General features: G+C 42.2%; 1 protein-coding gene and 1 long non-coding RNA gene across 5 annotated transcripts in view; one reads left to right on the top strand and one right to left on the bottom strand.

Annotated features, from left to right (window-relative positions):
* The window catches only part of WBP1L (WW domain binding protein 1 like), a 48,835-nt gene extending 35,447 nt beyond the window's left edge, over positions 1 to 13,388 (top strand). For all 4 annotated transcript variants that reach the window (XM_083505111.1, XM_083505108.1, XM_083505109.1 and 1 more), the window contains exons 3-4: positions 9,769 to 9,930; positions 11,088 to 13,388. In XM_083505111.1, the coding sequence (XP_083361237.1) occupies positions 9,769 to 9,930; positions 11,088 to 11,830 (905 nt within the window). In that variant the 3' untranslated portion in view covers positions 11,831 to 13,388. The remainder of the gene's footprint in view (positions 1 to 9,768; positions 9,931 to 11,087) is intronic.
* On the bottom strand, positions 1,188 to 16,621 carry LOC310707758. The gene is made up of 4 exons (XR_014526721.1): positions 14,479 to 16,621; positions 5,986 to 8,139; positions 1,817 to 5,889; positions 1,188 to 1,646 (listed from the first exon to the last, which is right to left on the bottom strand). It is a non-coding gene; the product is annotated as an uncharacterized lncRNA (long non-coding RNA).
* Positions 16,622 to 20,347: the final 3,726 nt, after the last annotated feature.

Raw genomic sequence — 20,347 nt, 5'->3', positions numbered from 1 at the left:
TTTTCATTCTATGAGCAGGGCACATGGGGGGCAGTGGGCCTCTTATGCTTGCACTGGCTTCCACTAAGTAGCAGGGCTCATTCGTTGGCTCCAGCCCAATCTTTGTATCTGATTTTCTTGTGTCTTTTTCTGAACTTGATGTCTTGGTATGGCATAGGTTTTCCGTTTGATACTGCTGTTGAATAGTTTAGTCTGAAATGGAAAATACTGGGGTGCGGGGGAATCTATTCCTTGTTCATGTTTGAGCGAAATTCCATGTGACTTCCCTTCCTAACTAAATTTATAGCAATTACAAAAAGATGCACATCTGGTAAAACTATATTGTTCAGTACCATGCAGGAAAAGTCATCCAAGTGGGAAGGTGGTTCTGTTTTGCCTTCTGCTGTTTTGCATTTTGTGATAATCTGCTGTAGAAATATTCATTCGGTCAAATCTGGGGCATGTTAATCAGTTTGAAAAGTACCAATTGGCCCACTCTTGCCCTAGACCCTGCATCCTTCCTAACTCACTGGGCTACCTGCCTCGCTGATTCCCCTCTCTACTGTGTTCATACACAGAAATTCTTCCCCTGCTAACCGTCATTGATTGACTGATTATTTGTTTATTAATTTACACCCTGCCCTTCCTCACAAAGGAGCACAATGGCAAGTGGTAAAACAACAAAACATCATAAAAACAATTCCAATACAGATGTAGACTGGGGAAAATCTCAACTTTAAAAGGCTTGTGGAAAGAGGAAGGTCTTCAGGTGGTCTGAAAATATATCAGAGATAGCACTTGTCTAATATTAAAGCAGTTTGGGCATTTAACTTGAAGAGAAAAGGTTGTGCCTACTTTGGGGTGTATTTATCTAAAAGAAAACAAAAATCTGTGCTTCTCTTGTCCTGCTTACAGGTTACTTTCTCCTTTTGGAGGTAAGTGGGAAAGGGAAGGCAGTTTCCAGTTCACTTAAGCAAGTAGCTTTTTGGACTTTTTATAACCTTGCTTGGAAGTTCCAACAGAAACTAGCCAGAGAAGAAACTAGCCAGCTTAAATGTTTCTTTGTTTTATAATTTATTTTTCTCTTGCTCTGACCTTCACACGTTCTCTTGATATTTATTCAGATTATTTATGTAATTGTTTCCTGCTTGGCAGGGGGTTGGACTCGATGGCCCTTGTGGTCTATTCCAACTCTATGATTCTAAGTCTGTCCACAGGGATTAAAGGTTGCATTCTAGCTTCATAAAATAGGCTGCCCAGATTTCTTGGTTTTATGCTTTCTTGGAAAAGGCTGTATGCCCAGATCAGCAAGGGAAATCCAGAATTCTGGCTGGGTCAGACACATAACTTCCTCATAGTGGATGCTTTTTTCCCTTTCTCTTTCCCTTTTTTCTTTTTCTTTTTCTTTTTGAGTGTCCAGTATACCTAGAAGACTCCTGATGGTGGCCGTTGTTTAAAAATAGTCCCTGCTAATTGACAAGTCACTGTCCTTGTTTAAACATAATGCTAAACCAGCTCATGTAGAACTCACACCACTGTTCCTACCCAGCATGGCTACAAGGAAGAATTCAAAGATTTTGCTTCTGTTTTAGATTAAACACATCTTGTTGTGATATCTGAATCTGAACCAACTATAGTTAATCTTAACAATGGTATATTGAAACAAGCTACCGTATTTTTTGCACCATAACACTCACTTTTTTCCTCCTAGAAAGTAAGGGGAAATGTCTGTGCATGTTATGGAGGGAATGCCTACGGGTGGCATGCCTACGGATTTTCCTCCTCTAAAAACTACGTGCGTGTTATGGTCGGGTGCGTGTTATAGAGCGAAAAATACGGTAACTTAGAGCAGTAGTTTAGGAACCTGGCTTGTTTAAATAAACTATAGCTGACATTAACCACCTTTTTTGGGGAGAGAGATGTTTTAATGTAATTTAAAATTTAACAGAATACAAAAAAAGAAAAAATACAGTTAATGTCCTTTGTATGCATTCACAAAACAAAGATTCAGAAATTGTCTGTGGACAAATGCCAGCTCTCTCGGCCTGAAGCAAGATGAGCACTGCACCCCATAGTCGCCTTTGACTGGACTTAACCATCCAGGGGTCCTTTCCCTTTCCCTTTTACCTTTCCAATGAGAGCACACCTCATTCAGTTAAAAGCCATATCCCTGGGAGAAATGTACCAAACCCAAGAAAACAGGTCTTTTGTTGATTCCCATTATTAAATCAATTGGGAGTTGCTGATTTAGGATACCTCATCCCCAGGATGCACAGTTAATTATTTGCAGAATCTTTTACTGTCACAGAATTCTGTGGAAAATCATGATTTAATGCATCACATTAACCCTTGTTGAATCTAGATAAAGTTTCAAGCAGGGATTCAAGGAGTCCAGTATTTTCCCTAGCTGTGAGGTTTAGGTGTTTACTGCTGAGGATTCTGTGTTCAAGCCAGCAGTGTTATTAGAGAAAAAAGGAACAGTATTGAAATGCTTCTGTTGGTTTCCCCAACCATTGCACAACATAAATACCAGTGTTGACCAGCCTTTGCCAGGCTGCTACCCTTCAGGTGTTTTGGTGTACAACTCTTGTCAATGTCAGTCAGCACAGCTTGCAAAATATCTGGAGGGCATGAGCTTAGCAGAAGATGGTATTGACTCTCCCAGGAAAACTGTTTAAGAAAGTGTCCACCTTTCTCATACAGTCTCCAATGTGGGCTTCTGTTCCTGGTAACACTTGAGAAACTGAGGTACATCAGAGCTGAAGCATTGGCTTGCTCTTTGAGAGGAAACTATATACAGCCCTTCCTCCACCAAGAACACTGATAATATTTAGCGTTTATTAAGTGTTTCAGAGTATTCAAATCTCTTCATGATAGATAATCTTAGCTATCTTTGTGACAACATTGTAAGAGGTAGGCCAGCATTATTTCCCCCATGTTTTAAAGTGGGCTGGGAGTGGTTTGCATAAGGCAGGGGTGGGGTACTTAGGCCTGTTGGGCATCCCCATTTGGCCCATGAGACTTCTGAAAACTGACAGTCAGCTGATTGTCAAGGGCTTCTGTGGATCTATCAAAGCACTCCCTAAGATAGTGCTTCAAAAGGGGCTTCTGCAAGACCCTTGTAAGCAACGAAGCTACCTGATGTCATGGTCATTTCTGGTGACTGACAGGTGGCATACTCCACCCACCTGTCAAACTTGGCCTGTGAAGGGTCGATGAGATAATACTCCTGTCCACCAGTCAAATCCAGTTCTCCATCCATGCCCTAAGGCCATAATTAGCTGCGTACATTTCTACCTCAGTTGCTTAGCTTAAGAAGGCTGCCTGCAGTTCAGCAGCTAATTGCCGAGGGGAGATTTGAACCAGGACCTTTCGCAGCTCAGTTCCAAGCACAGGCTCTTAGTAGCTGCCCCACACTTCCTCTACACTAATTCTCAAAAATGTCCCATTTCACCTTCTTTTGGGCCAGATAGCCTGAAGCTAAGGCCATCACCTAGCATGCTTCTAAGGCAGGCAGAGAAATGATTTGCTACATGTTTTGGCTTAGCTGCAATGAGGTTTCCTGCCAATAAAGCAGTGGCATCTACCCAAGTTTACTGTGAACTCTAGGGCAGACTATTCTGTTCCTGCTCTTGAACGCTAAAGGGGAAAACATGTTTTCCCGTTTTGCAAGAGTAAAAGGCACTTTCCTTTGTGAGATCTTTGCTTGGATTCTTGCCACTGGGGAAACATAGAAATATATCCTTCTGGTTGTTGTATCCCCAAGGATCTATAGGACAGTTACACATGCAGTTTTGAGCATCATTGACCTTCCCCTGGTCTCCTCAAGAAAGGAGGTATTGTATTACAGTAGAGGCTGAAAAATTCTCATTGACAGTATTGGGAGAAATCACAAAAACTAGGTGGGGATTTGAGACATGGCTTGAGTCCCTGCCTGCCTCCAAATTGCTGCTCCATTGCTCTCCTCCTCACACAGCCTCCCTCCATGTTCCCACCTTGCCCTCCTTCTAGCCTTTCTAAAAAAATTAATGAATTCTGAACTCACTGGAATCCTTCATCTTGGAAGCAGAGCAAGCTGTGCAAAATAAATGTAATACAAAGAAGTGCTAAATTTCTATTATCTAAGCATACCAGATGAATTATTTTTCCATAATTTGGCTGTTGTTGTTTTGTTGAGATCAGATACATAGCCCTGGCTTACTGGTTCCTAAAGCTGACAATATTTTCTGTGTTTGCCAAGGAAGTAAACTCCAACCCAAGGCAGCACTTTATTTGTACTTGCAGTCCAAAAGAGTGGAAACCATTTTAGTATCTTCCAGGACCAAGTTATATGGTTGTTGCTAAGGCCTAATGCTACTCCGTGTCCAGAGATGACTAGAGCAATGGCAGCTTTCTGTTTCTGCCATAAGTTCAGGCGGCCTTTAACACTAGTCCGTCCGTCCACCCCACCCCCAAATATATGGGCTTTGCACTGTTGCCTTAACATGGAATTGAGAAGGAAAGTAGTGAAAGAAAGTGCTATCAACTGGTATAGGGGTTTTGTGCAACTCTTGCTGATTTGGGCTTGCCACTGGCACTAACCCTGCTAGATTATCTAGTTGAGATTCCGGCATTTCAGGAGGGTGGACTAGATGGTCCACTTGGATCCCTTCCAACGCTACAATTCTATGATGTTTGAACTAGCAGGTTTCAGTACAGAGATTAGCACAACCTCCATGTGGGTAGCAGGTGGGAACGTTTACCAAAAAAAAAACCCAGCATCCCACTGTTTGGAAACACCCTAAGATTGGAAATTGATGGGCAGGGATGATACAAGTTGTAGTCCAGCTACGTCTGTTGTATATTGTCTTCAGGGATTTTGATGCTTTTTAATTTGCAAGGTTTCTTGGCAACACAGGTCCTTGAGGTGTTTTCCTCTTGATAAGCTAAGCATTTTCTCATTGCCTCACTGCCAGCTGACTGCTGTATTCTCCAGAGACCCTACTGTTAGCACTGTGCAATATCTGCATCCAACCATTCTCAGAAACTTGGAGATACTTTTTTTTTTTAGATTTAGCAATTCAACAAATAGGAAATCTTGCTGACTGGACAATAGTCATCAGGTGTCTTTTAGTTTAGAAACATCCATGTTAGGATACTGTATTAATCTTTATTAGAGACATTTCTACACCAACTGTTAACTAAGGGCAGACTAGAAATGCGACCGTTTTGTTATACAGTCAGTTCAGAAATGCTGCACATTTCTTAGATCTGGGATTCCATGGTAGCCATGATTATAGCATTGAAGAAATGAACCTATGCTGCCAATTCTTGAAGTAGACCAGTATAAAGTAAGCAGCACATAAGTGGCACACATGATTACAGCATGGCAAACAGGCAGTGTTCTTAGGGTGGTGTTAGGAAAAGTTATTGCACACTTTAATGACGATGTATTTTAATGATGTTGTGTAATTGGTATTTATATATTGTAAAGTACTTAGAAGCCCGTTTGGCACTGTTGTATGTTAATTAATAAAAGTAAATTCAATTGTTAAACAATACACAACATATTCAGGTATTTAGTGTAGGGCTGTGATCTGGGAGTTTCCAAATTTCTCCTGCATCATACTAGCAAAGTTTTTTTTACAACATTGCCTCAGATTCCTCTCTTCTGTATTGTGAATGAAACCAATGTTTGAAAGTGCATGCGCACAAAGGTGGAACAATATAACATGTGGAAAGAGTTGAGAGGCTTGTTTCAGTTTGTGCAAATGATCAATTTTAGTTTCTCAAGTTAATGAAGCATGTCTGATTAGATAAATAAACTTTGAGTTATGCTGTTTTTTCAATAGATATCTTATTTAGGTAGGTAGACCAGGATATAAATTTTAAAAGGGTGAGTAAATTTGACTATCTTCAGTTACTGTGACCCTTGCAATGATCTGAAGAAGTGTGCATGCACACGAAAGCTCATACCAAGAACTAACTTAGTTGGTCTTTAAGGTGCTACTGGAAGGAATTTTTTACCTTGCAATGAAGTGAAACAGTACCTATTTTAAAGTGTAACATCAATATGTCTTTAAAAAAAGAGAGTAGCAAGTTATTGCTTCTCAGTTCCAATATAGCAGGGATGTAGTCTTCAAACATTGTGGGACTACAACTCCCATCATCCCTCTCCACTGGCCGTGTTGGCTGGAGCTGATGTAAGTTGGAGTCTAACAACATCTGGAATCTTGCAAGTTTCCCATCCCTGCAATATATAGGCAGGTTTATTTTCTGAATGTTTTTATAAAAAATATTTATTTTATTTCTGCATGGTGCTGTTTATAACTTGATATAGTAAAACTTGAAAATGGAATCCATCAGCATTGTAGCAAAGAAAAGGAACTTTCTTCCCAACGAAAATATACTTCGGCTGCAATTCTGTGCACATTTACATGGGATTACTGTGTCCCACTGAACACAGTGAGACTTTCATCCAAATAAATATGCACAGCATTTTGCTACATAGCATCTTAAGTACAGCAGCTTGCAGAGCTATCTCTAAAATCAGTTATATTTTAAACATTCTAATAAAACGAAAGCATGTGTAAATTTCATAAATATACCCAACAGTACCCAACAGTACCTCTTGGGTGCTATGTAATATGTTTAGGTTTGGTAAAAGAGTATTGCATATATTTCAATTTCCATAAAATATAAATGTTTGCTTTTTGTATTATATTGTTTAGAAGATTGGTGGTTCTTCTTCATGCCTCCAAAATGTTTGGACACTTTACATCTCTGGGCGGGGCTATTCATTTTGTAAGTCAGCCATCCACCAGGTATCTTTTGGACTGCAATCCACCTGCCCCCAGCTGCCATGGCTGTACTGGCAGGAGCTAATGAAAATTGTCAGTCCAAAACACCTGGAGGGCAGTTGGTTCAGAAAGGCTGCTTCAAAGGAAGGTGCTTCTGACCTTTAAAACAGATTTCAGTCCTGCATTGGTAAAAGATGAGAATGCTTCCAATATACGAGGGAAGAAAACAGTTGGAACAGATGGGAAGAAATGGTCAGGGGTCTTAGAGAGACAAGCATGCAGCCACTATTCTGATGCCACCCTTTAAATACTTTTTATATCTTGCTATCAAAGCAGATGTTAAAATTAAGCAGTTTTCATGTGTTACATTTTCCAACATGGAGCTCAGGGCCATATTCAACAATGTAGTTCCACTAGTGGGAGCCAGCAGAAGGGCTCCTGCTAGCTCAATAGGGCTTCCCCATCTCCCCTGGACCCCCCCCCCAAACAACACATAGAGGGAGGAGAGAGAAGGTCATTTTGTTGTGCAAGCAGAAATGCTTGCGCTGATGAAACACTTGTTTTAGCAGGACGTTGAATTATTCAGTCTCCAAGTTGGAAAAAGAAATGAGTTGCAAATAAGCATAGGCTGAGGGTATCCCTATCTTGATCCACTTCGATTGTGGACTCCGCTATACAGCTGCAAATAAAATGTTTTAGATTTGTTGTAAAGTGCAATATACAAATGTGACACTATATGGTAACAGTGAGCTATGCCAAATTCAATGTATTTTTCAACATGTTTTTTTAAAAAGCATTTTCACAGTGTTTTTAATATGTGTGTAGATTCCACCATGGTCAAAAAGACACATTGGTTATCCCAGTAGCTTTTGGCAGGCTAAATCTGGGATATGAAAGCAGCTCCTGTACCTGTAAAATGTGTTATATGCACACGTTGATACATGTATTTTCAACTGTATATATTATACAGGTGCAGACAGAAAGCAGCTAGGTCAACAGTGTCCTGATGAGTATAAACTCAGTGGCAAATGTGTGTTTGTTGCTGTGTACTATCTGAAGTAGTCCTGCAAACTAAATGAAAGGAGAGAGAGAGAGAGAGACAGAAGCCTTTGGTACTGAAAAAGCATGTAGAACTTTAATAAAATGGCATAATGCCTTACATGTTTCCTTGGGGCAAAAAAAATGATCATTTAAATTAGGAATGTACGGTCTACTTACCTTTTTATTATTAAAATCCCACATTTTTTTTTCAGTATGACTTTGAAGCTTGACTTCCCCCCCCTCTCTTGTATTTGATGATGCTTCCTACCCCCCATATTCCCACTCTTCTTGCAAAGTTGGATGCCATCCTGAGAATCTGTAAGAAAACAGGGGTGGTGTTCTTCATCAAAACTAAACAGGCATCCCTTCATTTATGCATGTTCAATTCACACGTGACTGCACATACGCACAGCTCTGGAAGCCCAGAGGTGGGGGTGGGAGAGAGACCTGAATAGCCTCCAGCTTGCAAGGAGACCCTCCCTGGAGCCCAAAGGGGATGTCCTCTTCGAGCTCTGGGGAGGGTCTCCTCACCAGCCAGAGTTGCAACTACTGCTGCTGCGCTTTCCCGCATATCAGCTGTTAGCCAGAAAACCCCACTGTGCCTCCAGCTTGCAAGGAGATTTGCCCTAGAGCTCGAAGAGGACATCCTCTTCGGTCTCTGGGGAAGGTCTGCTCATGACCTGGAGGTGCAGCAGGGTTCTCCCCATTTGTGCACATTCCACCTATGTGCAGGGGGCCAGAATTTAACCCCTGCATAAATGGGGATTTGTCTGTCTACTTAAGCATACGGTTGCAGCTTTCCTGTTGAGAGCGTGGTAGCTTCTAGGTTATCAAGTTGTCAGTGCAAAGCAACTGTGCAACACAGAACTCACACCTGCATTTAGGTGGCTTGGCAATGACTGACTCAGATCTCATAATGGTACCTCCTTATATCTGCTGGGGTTCAGGTGCTTTGGTTCACAGGACCAGTCAGATGTAGAACTATGCAGCAGTCTAACAGACAAAGCTCCTTATAGCGCCTTAAAGATAAATCAGTTAATTGCTACATATATTAAATCGGTCACATTTCCTCAGACACAGACTTATTCAAAATACGCCAGTCATCACGGGGAGCATGTGTGGGGCACAGTACATGTGGGAATTGGTTTGTGAGGTGCCATGGGTTTCCTTTTTTATGTTCTTAGCTGCAGCAGAGTAGTTCAGCTGCTAATGTGGGATCTGCAACAGGCCGGGAGACGAAGGCAAAATAAAACACTTGCAACAGTAGTTGGGATTCAGCACTGCTTTCTCGCACCAAACTGCTGTTCCCATTTCACACATTTCTGGCTTTGCACTCAAAACTGACAGTTTAAACATTTATTTGTTGCCTTTTAATGTTATCATTGTTTTACTTGCATAGTAGAGTGATCATCACTGTATCTTGTGGGGGTGGGTTCTGTAAATTAAGTATACATTGTGCGAAGAAGTGAATCTGTCAGTCAATTTTATTGGATGACCCAAGTTCTAGGGTTATGCAAGAGGGAGAAAAACATATACCTGCACACTTTTTCCACACCATGTATCCCTTTATAAACCTCTTATCCCCCCCCCCCTTTCTAAACTAGAACTATTTAATTTTTTTTCAAAGAGAAGACACGAAAACACTCAAGGATGGTGTACAGCCAATGAGGGACATGGGCTATGAAGGGTCCCAAGGGCCACATTTGACCTGTGGGCCTGAGGTTCCTAACTTCTGAAGCATATATGGAGATTAGGGTGAGATCTCCTGAGCCTGTGTCTCTGCAAAGTGCCTCTCATATCCTGTTATGGTGACCTGTGCCAAGATTGGCAGTAGGTGCGCACTTGTTTCAAAAGGCCATCTCAGTGCCTTCATAGTTTTGAAACCTCTTTCTCCTGAAGAAGAAACACTCTTAGTAAAATTCCTCTTCTCTCCCCCCTCCCGCCTTTTTTATTCTTGATTTTTCCATAGGGTTCTGGCTAGTATGGACGATCATCATCATACTGAGTTGCTGCTGTGTCTGCCATCATCGGCGCGCCAAACACAGACTTCAGGCACAACAACGGCAGCATGAGATTAACCTGATTGCCTATCGTGAAGCTCATAACTACTCCACCCTGCCATTTTATTTCCGTATGTACTGCATGCAAGGAGCAAGCTGCCTTTCAAAGAGCAAAGAGCAAGATGTTGGCATATTGGGTGGGGGTCATGGACGCAACAGAGATTCACAGCAAAGATGGTGGGGATGGGTGCAGAGATGTCTGCTGGTGGCTGGAGAGGACCATGTAGTATACTGCAGTATGTTGGGAGACTTCACACGGTCCTTCTTGTCACCTTGGCTACACAAGCTTGAAGCACAATCACAGATAACTGTGACTAGTGTGGGCACAATCTAAATCTTGTGGATAAATTTCTGGGTCGCAGAGAGAGAGAGAGAGAGAGAGAGAGAGAGAGAGAGAGAGATTTGAATTCCTTTCCCTTTGAACATTGTAGAGCAGTGCTTTACTCAGACTTGTTTTCCAGCTCTAGTGGTTGGTTAGACTGTCATAAAAGGAGGAAGTGGATTGACAGATTTCTTCACATTTTAATCTGCGCAGTAGCGGCAGCAGTGACAAGTCTGAGATTTTTTTAAAAAAACCTTCCCACACCTTTTCCTCTGCAGCTGACACAACATGAGTGTCTCTAAGAAAAAGGCACCACAGAATAGCTAATCTGGTAGTGTGGCAGAGGGGCATCACACCCAAGGTCTCTTGAGTCAAGAATAAATGTAATGATGGGTGATGCTACTTCATTTTGCCCGTGTCAATTTTAATTAATACTTTATTACTTTAAAACAAAAAACAAAACAAAAACATTAGCCACCTAGTAGAAGGCAATGGAAAAAGAGAAGTAGGATAACTGAGAAAATGCTACATAGAGGAGAGAGAACCATCTCTCTCTCTCTCTCTCTCTCTCTCTCTCTCTCTCTCTCCTTTTGCACAAAATCAGGGGGAAGACAATTTAAATCAGCTCCCAGTTGACTCTGGGATGTAACATTCCTTAATTTCATAGGTCTCTCTGAATACTACACACTGCTTTGCCTTAGTTTCTTCCAGCTGTAACATATGGAAAATGGACTTCTTCCTTAGCCAAATCAGGATGGAATTTTTATTATTATTAATATAATTTGTTGAAGTTAAGTCCAAAGTGTTGTTAAATTACTTTCAATTGTGCTTTCTGACAACATTTATAAAGTTGGAACTATTTAGGTAATCTAGAGGTTAACTTGTCCTCCCTGCCTCCCCATTTAGGATTTTTGCCAAATTATTTACTACCTCCCTATGAGGAAGTGGTGAACCGACCTCCGACCCCTCCCCCACCATATAGTGCCTTACATCAGCAATGCGTTCCACCTGGCGGCAGCAGTGCAGCACCAGATACAAGAAACCTACAGCCAGCCCATACAGGCTCTCTGTCAGGAGCAGGAAGCAATAATGGAAACACGGACAGCACTGCCTCCTCCAGCACCGGGAACCCCGAATCGTCCACCCTGCTAGCTGAGCGATCAACCACCAAAGCAACAAGTGGCGAGCGAAGGAACTCCAGCAGTGGGGCAGAGTTGGAAGAGACGGCCAACCACGCGCCCTGTTCCGACAAGGAGTCAGAGTGCAAGGAGGAACTGCTTAAGGATTACAACTCGGAAAGCTTAGACCACAACAACGCCTTCTCCGATGCTAAAGACAAGACGCCGGGCAGACACCGAAGGTTCACCGGTGACTCGGGCATTGAAATCTGCATCTGCAACCAGGGCCACCACGATGGTGATCTCAAGGAGTTGGATGGGTTCATTGATGATGGGCCCATGGACTTCTGCGATAGCTGCAGTGGTCACCCTCCCCATGGAGATGAGGAAGAAGGGCTTTTCAATGCCCCGGATGAGCAGCATCAAGAGCACAGCCACCACCACCTCCCCCGGCAGCCTGTTTGTGTGCTCCTGAACACCATAAACGAACAGGACTCGCCAAACTCTCATGCCAATACCTCCCCCAGCTAAAATAAGCAAAGCGAGAAGGGATATTCTACAAAAGGATAAACATGACTTCAGCCAAAAACAAGTTGGTTCAGCTTTTTCTTCAGATGTAACTTTGGGAATAACCCCTAAATAATAGGTATGGAGGAAGGGGCAGAAGCTTCTGGGCCTTCCCTGCCTCCTGCCCCCCCCCCTTTAATTGCCTCCATCTGGTTAGGGTTTAGGATTAAGAGTGAGATCATTTTTATACATATAACAAACGAGAGAAAAACTTTTCCTATTGCTGATTTTGGTGACGGTTTACTTGGTTGGTTGTTTTCTTAAAGGTTTTCAATACCTGCTTTATTTTATTATCAGAAAGACTTAACTTGACCCTGTGAGAACAAGGAGTGCTCATGCATCTCTTCCCCCTCCCTCCTCTTTCCCAGGCGTCTTCCCAGAAGCCGGTGGCATTTGATGGCGCTGGCGGTTTGCCTAGTCAGTGCCATTGAGGGGTTAAAATGAAACCCCAGAGAGATGTGGGTGGGCTTTGGGGTTTTTTCCTGAATTGATACAGTGCTGTACTCTCTGGTGCATTGTTGGTTAGAGCAACCTGTAGGAATCCCCCCCCCCCCCTCTTGAAGCTGGTGACTATAAAGGACCAGTTTCTTCCAGAAAAAAACAAACTGCTAGCCTGAAACATAGCAGTTTATGCAAAAAGCGGGTTGTGGATGGTGACTTTAATTTTATTTTTATTTGGGGGGAAAAGAAAGGCAAATGTATTCCTTCAGTTGATGACTATGAGTTGAGACTCCTGGCAGAGGACCTGCCTTTTTCCAGTACTGTGGTCTCTAAATCTCATTCAATAGGTGTGCTACAATGCAACAGAACAGGGACTTTGCAACTTTAGGCCAGCACGCTAGTTAAAATGACAAAACCAAACAAAACCAAACACACACAACAGGGCTGTCTTTTTGGCCAGCGTGCCTTCAGGTTTCAGCGATGCTTGTTGAACAAATGGAGGCGAGAACTCCATCCACTGCAAAAGGATAACTTGCAGCTTCAATGTGGAAGACCTGTGCAGTATTTTTCTTTTTTCTTTCTTTTTTAGTCCACAAGTTTAGCATGATCCTAATGGTGACCACTTAAAAGGATAGAGTGTCTGTGTTTCTCTCTCTTGATAGCGGCAACAGGCTACTGTATAACGTCTGTGAGTGTGTATGTGTGTCTGACTGCAGTACATGCATGTGTGTTTCCTACTGGTGATACGAAACTTGCTGCTGTAAGACTGCAAAAACAAAACAGAAAAGACTGTTGCTTTGCTTTAAACAAACAGTGGAGCTTTTGTTAGTAACAACCCCAAGGGGGAAGGAAAAGAAACAAACTGAAGCAGCTGAAACTAACATTCCCTGGAGCGTTCCTGTGGAAGAGTGCAAGCCTTGGTTTCTATATTAGGTGTGATAGAGATTTGTTTTCCCATTTCTTTAATTACGGTTGTCTGGGTCATTTATGTCATAAAATAGACTTTCAGATTTGATTGCTTGAAACCAAAATCAGTTTGAAATACGATGTAAGCCCAAATATAATGCCTTTTTTCTGATAATCCATGGACTGTGTCTCATTTTGTTTGGGGAAAGATAGAGCAGTTGAGATATATCATGATGAAAGAAGAGGGTTGGGGCTTTATTTTTTTGCACTTCAAATTGAACTTAACTCATGTTCAGAATTATATGATTAACACGGGGTTGGTGAGAGCACATCTTTATGTTTCACTATATACAAGGGAGGTGTTGGTGCTCCTCTCCACTGACTTCCTTCAAATATCGCCTATGCCACAGGTAGGGAATCTGTGACCCTTCAGATGTTACTGGACTATAAGTCACATCGTCCTTGCTCATTCACCATTCTGGTTGGAGCTGATGGGACTTGGAGTTCAACAACATGTGGAAGGCTACAGGTTCCCCAGCCCATGACCTGCCAAGGCAAGGTGACATGCTCCCTGCAGAAGATATTAGGGTACGCTTAAAGGGCAGCAACAATCCTGTAAAGACTCCAAGTCACCCAGTGATCTTCATGACTGAGGAGGGATCTGAACCCAAGTGAAGTTCAGATCATGCTATCCATGACATCACACATTTAGATTTTCTGCTACCCAAATGCCCTGAGCCATCTCTGCCTACATAAAAAGAGCAAATTATTTGAGCAGAGCACTATCCTAGTAGCTCAGGGGAAAGGTGAATATATTACTGTGCATGTTTACTGCAGACAACAGCATACAGCAGACCAAAGCCTGATAACCACTAAAATCATCACAATAAGGGAGATGACAGCTCCTAGGAACAAACCCCTTTGTCCCAAGTCCTCAGCTCTCCTGAGTTTCAACCTCTCTCACAAAACCAACTTCTATTTCGTGGAATTAAGCTCACTCTCAGATGTGGGAAAACCTCACTCTATATCTGCAATCCAGTTGGCACCTTTCTGCATGCCAGATGGAGACAATAAGGCTTTCTGTTCTTCAGTTGATATTTGGGTTGCTTTTGATGTTTTCAAAGCACATGCAGGAGCTGGGTGGAACGTTGAGCACTTGCAAATTGTGGTTGGGGTTTTGAGACACATCTTACCTTGCTGCTGGGTCAAGACACTCCTCAATGGACTTAAAACCTTGGGAACCCCACACATTTCCTTATGCTTACATCTGCAGCACAAGTATGGTTTCAGATTTTATAGAGCTAGTACATGTGTCCCAAAGCAGATTCAATATGTGCTCAAAGCTTTCCATGGGGCGCAAACAGAGAAATGTCAGAGTTCCATGTTAAAACAGAAAATAGAAACTTCCTGAAACTCTCTTCATTGTGTATTCAAACCCTGCACTATCAAACTGCTGCAAACACCAGATTCTTCGCCCAGGAAACCCACTTTCTGCACTCAAATTACATGGTGGAAATAAAAAAAAAGTATGTTTATAGTTCCATCAAGTTGCTGTGTTGTTCCATGTGTCAGAGCTATGACCAGGTTCCAATCCAGACCGGGGTTTGTTTTATCTAGCTGAGGTTCCCTGAGACTCAGGGGTGGGCTTAGGGTTGAGTTCTCATTTTCCCAGCAAGGATAACAAGCCACTCTCCCTGTATTTTTGCCAGGTTGCTGTAGACGTCATACTGTACGTCAATCATTGGAGCTAATGTTGCACACCCCTATATCCTTTCTGCTCCTGAAGAAGATTAAAGGGACAACAGGAAGCTGTGCAAAAGTTCCTTCCCCAGATTGTTTAGAAAATACTACTTGCCTGTTTAAAGATATATCCCGATCGTGGTTAAAGGAAGAAAAAGATCCTTAAAACCCCAGCTTTCACACAGACGTTTTGAAATGTAGGGATCCTGTGCCTTCTTATTAGCTGACTTATTTTCCATTGCATAAAAAGCCACATGCAGCACACATCAGTTCTTGGTTTACAAGCCTGATTTTGGCTGATTGCCAAACTACATGCTGAGCATTTTGGCAATAGTTTTATCAGCATTTTGGTAGTAGCATGTGTTACGGAGAGCAAGTCAGACAATACCTTTATTCAGGCCAGCAAATGAAATTTTGGAAGCGATCCTGAATTGGATCAAGGCTGCAGCATCTCCCCCCCACCCCACAGCAGCTAGCCATGTGCCTCTCCAGGGGTAGGCAAGGTTTACCTTGCCTGGGCCGGTTCACTCCAGTGGAGATCTCTCCATGGGCCGGATCGCATGCAGGCCTGCGATTTCTGGCATCTACGTCTGTGTAGACACAATTTCCGGCGTCTGTGCAGACGTGATTTTTGGTGTCTGCGCAGGCGCGATTTTCGGCACCACGGAAGCAAGTCCCCATGCCGCGCTGTCCCGGCTTAGCGCAGCATGCGGGGACTTGCCGAATGGGCGGCTCAGTTCAGGGGCAGCTCGTGGGCAGGTTAAACGATTCCCGTGGGCCTCTTGTGGCCCATGGGCCTTAGGTTGCTGACCTCTGCTCTAGGCCTTAATGCCAGTGCCTTCCATTGTTGCTCCCTAGCCGGTAGCTTATGATTGTTTATTTTGGATGGGAGGATCTCTGTGTTTCTCCTTTTTTCCAATCTTAAATTCAGCTCTCTACATCTTGCAGCAATTTGTGATTTTTTAAAATAAATACAAAAATCCCAATGAAAATTCACCAGCATTTTACTGCAAATTTCTTCTACGCATTTCTGCAAACAAGTTTCCCCAATATAATGCACAAGCTGTTCCTCTGTAGGGGGCAATATTGACTTGGAATAATTAACATCTGTGCCAATCTACAGTTTTATAGATCCATAGGAAATTAGGAAATCCAAGATTACGGGGGTTGGATTAGATAACCCTCCGGTCCCTTCCAACTCTACAATTGTATGATTCTATGAATATGTATTTTCTGCACATACTCAGAGAGGTAAGTATGCTGTAGCAGCTTCCTCAGAGCCAGACTGTCAGCAAGACATTTGGAATATGAGAGGGAGAGTATTTCTTTCTGGATTTGTTTGTGATTGAAGAGCAGCTGTGCTCTGAGGGTGCATGCTTTCCCAGTTCATCTGGCCACATGCCCAGGTTGGAGGGCCCACAGGTATTTTGGTATTAATTCGCCATGCTTTATTGCTTTTGTTCTGTGTCTGCTGCAAGAAAGTAACAATCTCCTGCTTACCATTGCTTCATATGTCCCTAGGGTTATTGTGTAACTTGGTATAATTACCCAGGGAGCCAGAAGCACACGAGGACTCAGCATGGGAAGCAACGGGAGAAGTTTATTCCCATCTGAAGGAACAGTAATAAACAGATTCCAGTGAAATCGACAGACATTGCTCATTGACTTGGGTAGGTTCTCTCAGTGTTAGCAAGTTCAATTATTGCTGAAGGGGAAGCACACATTCCCCCAAATATTAAGTAGTTGCTTGTGATGTAAATATGTCATACAGTAGTGCCTCGGGTTAAGTACTTAATTCATTCCAGAGGTCTGTTCTTAACCTGAAACTGTTCTTAACCTGAAGCACCACTTTAGCTAATGGGGCCTCCTGCTGCTGCCGTGCTGCTGGAGCACAATTTCTGTTCTCATCCTGAAGCAAAGTTCTTAACCTGAAGCACTATTTCTGGGTTAACGGAGTCTGTAACCTGAAGCATATGTAACCTGAGGTACCACTGTATCTTGTAATGCTATCACCTAGCCATGGTTCTGGGCTGTCGTGAGTTTATCATCTATTAGAGTCAACCTACGCTTTCTCTTTCTCGTTCCCTATCAGGTCCTCTGTAGGTGTGAAACTCCTTCTGGAAACCATTTCAGATGTTGAATTCTCACTTCTGGCACATATTCAGGGCACTCCCCTGAAGCTGAGTGGTAAAAGGAATGGTGTTGATTTTAAATACAGTAACCCCAGGGCTGTCCATGACATTTTGCTCTCATACTGTCATGAAGAATTGTGTTTAATAAGATGTCTGTAAAGCCCTTAGCAGTAAGAATCAGTAACTCCACTTCTGGAAATTTCTGGTCTTAATTGTTCACCCTTTGGCATGAGGCACAAGGAATGCATTAACATAGTTCTAGTGAAAGGTATTGAGACTGTGAAAGTCAACCAATGTCAAAATGTGCAGACTGGAGAGTATGACATAAGGTAAAGCATATGAAGGCAGTAAACAGACTCTGTCTCTTAATAAAAGCAATAAGAGGACACTTAAAAAGACAAGAAGCCAATTAAGATCATACAAACAAATTGCATTGCCCCATGCAATTCACAGGAGGAATGTGTTGGCACTGGCTAATGTTGTCAGAACCACCTGTTGTAAAGAGAAGTGATCTCTAATTATTTCAGGATGAGACCTTCCGGGGAAGATTTTCCAGCATCTGTTCAGTGTATCTTTGCACCTGTCGCAATAGCAATGACCACTTTCAAACTGGGCTTTAGAATTTTGATGGATCTGTGGAGATGACAAGTTTCTATGCTTTTGTAATATTTCTAAATATATACTGATATAGAAAGTCTTCCCTGGAAAGTGTGTGGGGAGGGGGAGTATTTTGATATTGAAAATAGTTCTCAGTAGCACAACATTGGATAATACCAACCATATCCTTTGTAAGAGCTCCAATATGCTAAAATACTGCAATAGTATTTTTTTTCCAGGTTGCTTTGAGTGTTCAGGGATTTTCCACCTTTCCTGCTAAGTGTCATCCCAAAATAACACAGAGAAAGCTGGATTGCTTAATCCTGTTCGACATCTGTGACAGTGTGAATGGTACAGCATATATTTCTGCACAAGGTGGACATGTTTCTCTATAACTGGGCATTTGGCTGATTGAACATTCTACTGCCTTTTAAGTAAGTTTGTGGGAGGGAAATTATTTGTTCATTTTTGTTCTTGTATTTTGTGTTCTCATTTTGTGTTTTTATGTTGCAAAATGCCCTGTGATCTTCAGATGAAGGGCAGTATACAAATTTAAAAAATAATAAAATAATAATAATCTGCTTAGGGTGAAGCCTGGACAATGACAACAGGAAAATACAAGGTGGCAGTACAACCAATGGCAGAAAGGCAGGGCATATCCCCTTTCACTCCATCCTATGTATCATTTTTGAGAAAGTAAAGTGTAAGGATACATTTTCTCTAAGGGATAAGAATACTTTAGCACCTATGGACCTGCAAACAAATAGCTTACTACTACTGGTTTCCCCAAGTGGTTCCAGGATACTGCAGGGCTGCCTAATCATGATAAATCTCTCATTTTATTATATCCAGTCTCTACATGTTATAATTATTTTCAAAGCAATGCATTCTACCTTTTCCACCCAGCCAAATAATTAAAAAAAAAAATCTTCTGTAACCTAGTATGGAAAGTGGAGAGACTTGATACTACCATCCGGTTTTGTTTCTCCTATTGTGCCCTGGTGAAGTTTTAATCTATATATATGTGCCTGCACCTATTGCAGGCTGCTAAATATGAGCTTCAGCAAGCTGGGGCTATGGGACAGAGCCCTCAAGCTAAAATATGGGAATTTAAGCTGTGAGGCAGCTGGTGGAGATATAAATACTGATAGAAGTGATTTCAGAGGGAGTGTTTACCAGCGAATGGGAAGTCCAAGGTCATTAAATCATAGGCCAAAGTGGCATCCCAGGTCTTGATATTAAATCTGGAAGGATACTTTATTTCATGTCTATCTGGATAGCAAAGGAAGAAGGCAGAATTTAGGTCGAGCAAAAGGATGCAGGCGTCAGTGGGTGACATTTTGTTAACACAAGCAAAAGCTTGAAAGCAAACTGAGTTTGGCCACCTGGAAGATCATATTGGGGGTACTGAGCATTTTCCTCTTAGCTTTATCATTGCTTTATGTTGAAAGCATTCTATACCTAGTCAGAAACTGGTGACTATATCAAGAGAAGAGCAGGCTGGGAAAGAGTGAAAATTTGCCAAAATCTGGTTTTTTTGAGCCTGTAAGGGCATTTGCAAACTGGCATAATTAGCACGTGCATATCTCTCTCTGTGTCTGTCTATCTCTCTCTCTCTCTCTCTCTCTCTGTGTGTGTGTGTGTCTAAGTGTAACCTTATTTTTGCTACAACAGCATGTTTCTTTCCAGTCTAATTTCAGTGGGAGAAGGAGAGGAAAGAAGGCCCCTGTGGGTGTATGTGTGAGTGCCTTGGTGATTTTATAGAATGGTGAGAGTGGCATGAGTCTGTTTGGGAAAACTCGATGGCAGTTTTGTTCCTTACATAAAAGACACCCACTTATCCACTTCCAGTGTTATTGGACATGATCCCGGTTATGAAACTCATGACTGGTGCTCACTAAAAACTTGCTCACTGTGCTGTTAGGAGCCCTTGATCAATAGATCTCACACCTTACCAAGGCAAATAGCTATTAACTGTGGTACACTCTGAGCTCTTCCTTGCAGTCCTTCCAACACACACACACACACACAGAGAGAGAGAGAGAGAGAGAGAGAGAGAGAGAGAGAGAGAGAGACCTGAACCAGGAACTTCCCTCACAAAGATTGCATGGTTTGAGATTGATTTTTATTTTGCAACAGCCAATGCTTAGAGCTAGCGGTGTGGGGATGATCGCCATCTTGTGGCAATTGTAGAGTATTTATTCTCTTTCTACTCCTTATTTCACTGTGTTGAGCTTTTCTTAAGCGCTCTCTCTTGCTTAACTATTTTCCTTACTATGTACACTTAAAAAAAAAAAGAAAATTAAGAGCTTGGGGTTGTTTTTAAGTCAACCCACCATGAGCTATTTATATACCATGCATGGTGCACCTTGATAGACTAGCAATTTGAACCAGGAGAAGTTAGCCATCACATAACAGGTCCTCAGTCTGGTGGACTCCTACTATATAGCACTACAAGGCTGCATCCACATCACGCATTTAAAGTCTTTGCTTCGTAAGGGTTTTTTTTTAACCCCAGGTATCTGCAAATACTATTTGGAAATTTAAGAACTTTGTTAGTGGGAGGAACCTAGCAAGCCAATAATGCACAATGTTGAAGTAGAAAATGTTGTGTTAAAAATGCAAGAAGCTTATCATCCTGGCTTAGGCATTTCAAGGGAAATTG

Source organism: Podarcis liolepis, assembly GCF_965112155.1.
Source record: "Podarcis liolepis genome assembly, chromosome: 5".
NCBI classification, from domain to species: domain Eukaryota; kingdom Metazoa; phylum Chordata; class Lepidosauria; order Squamata; family Lacertidae; genus Podarcis; species Podarcis liolepis.
The sequence above is the reverse complement of the archived record's forward strand: the minus strand, read 5'-3'. Positions and strand labels throughout refer to the sequence as shown.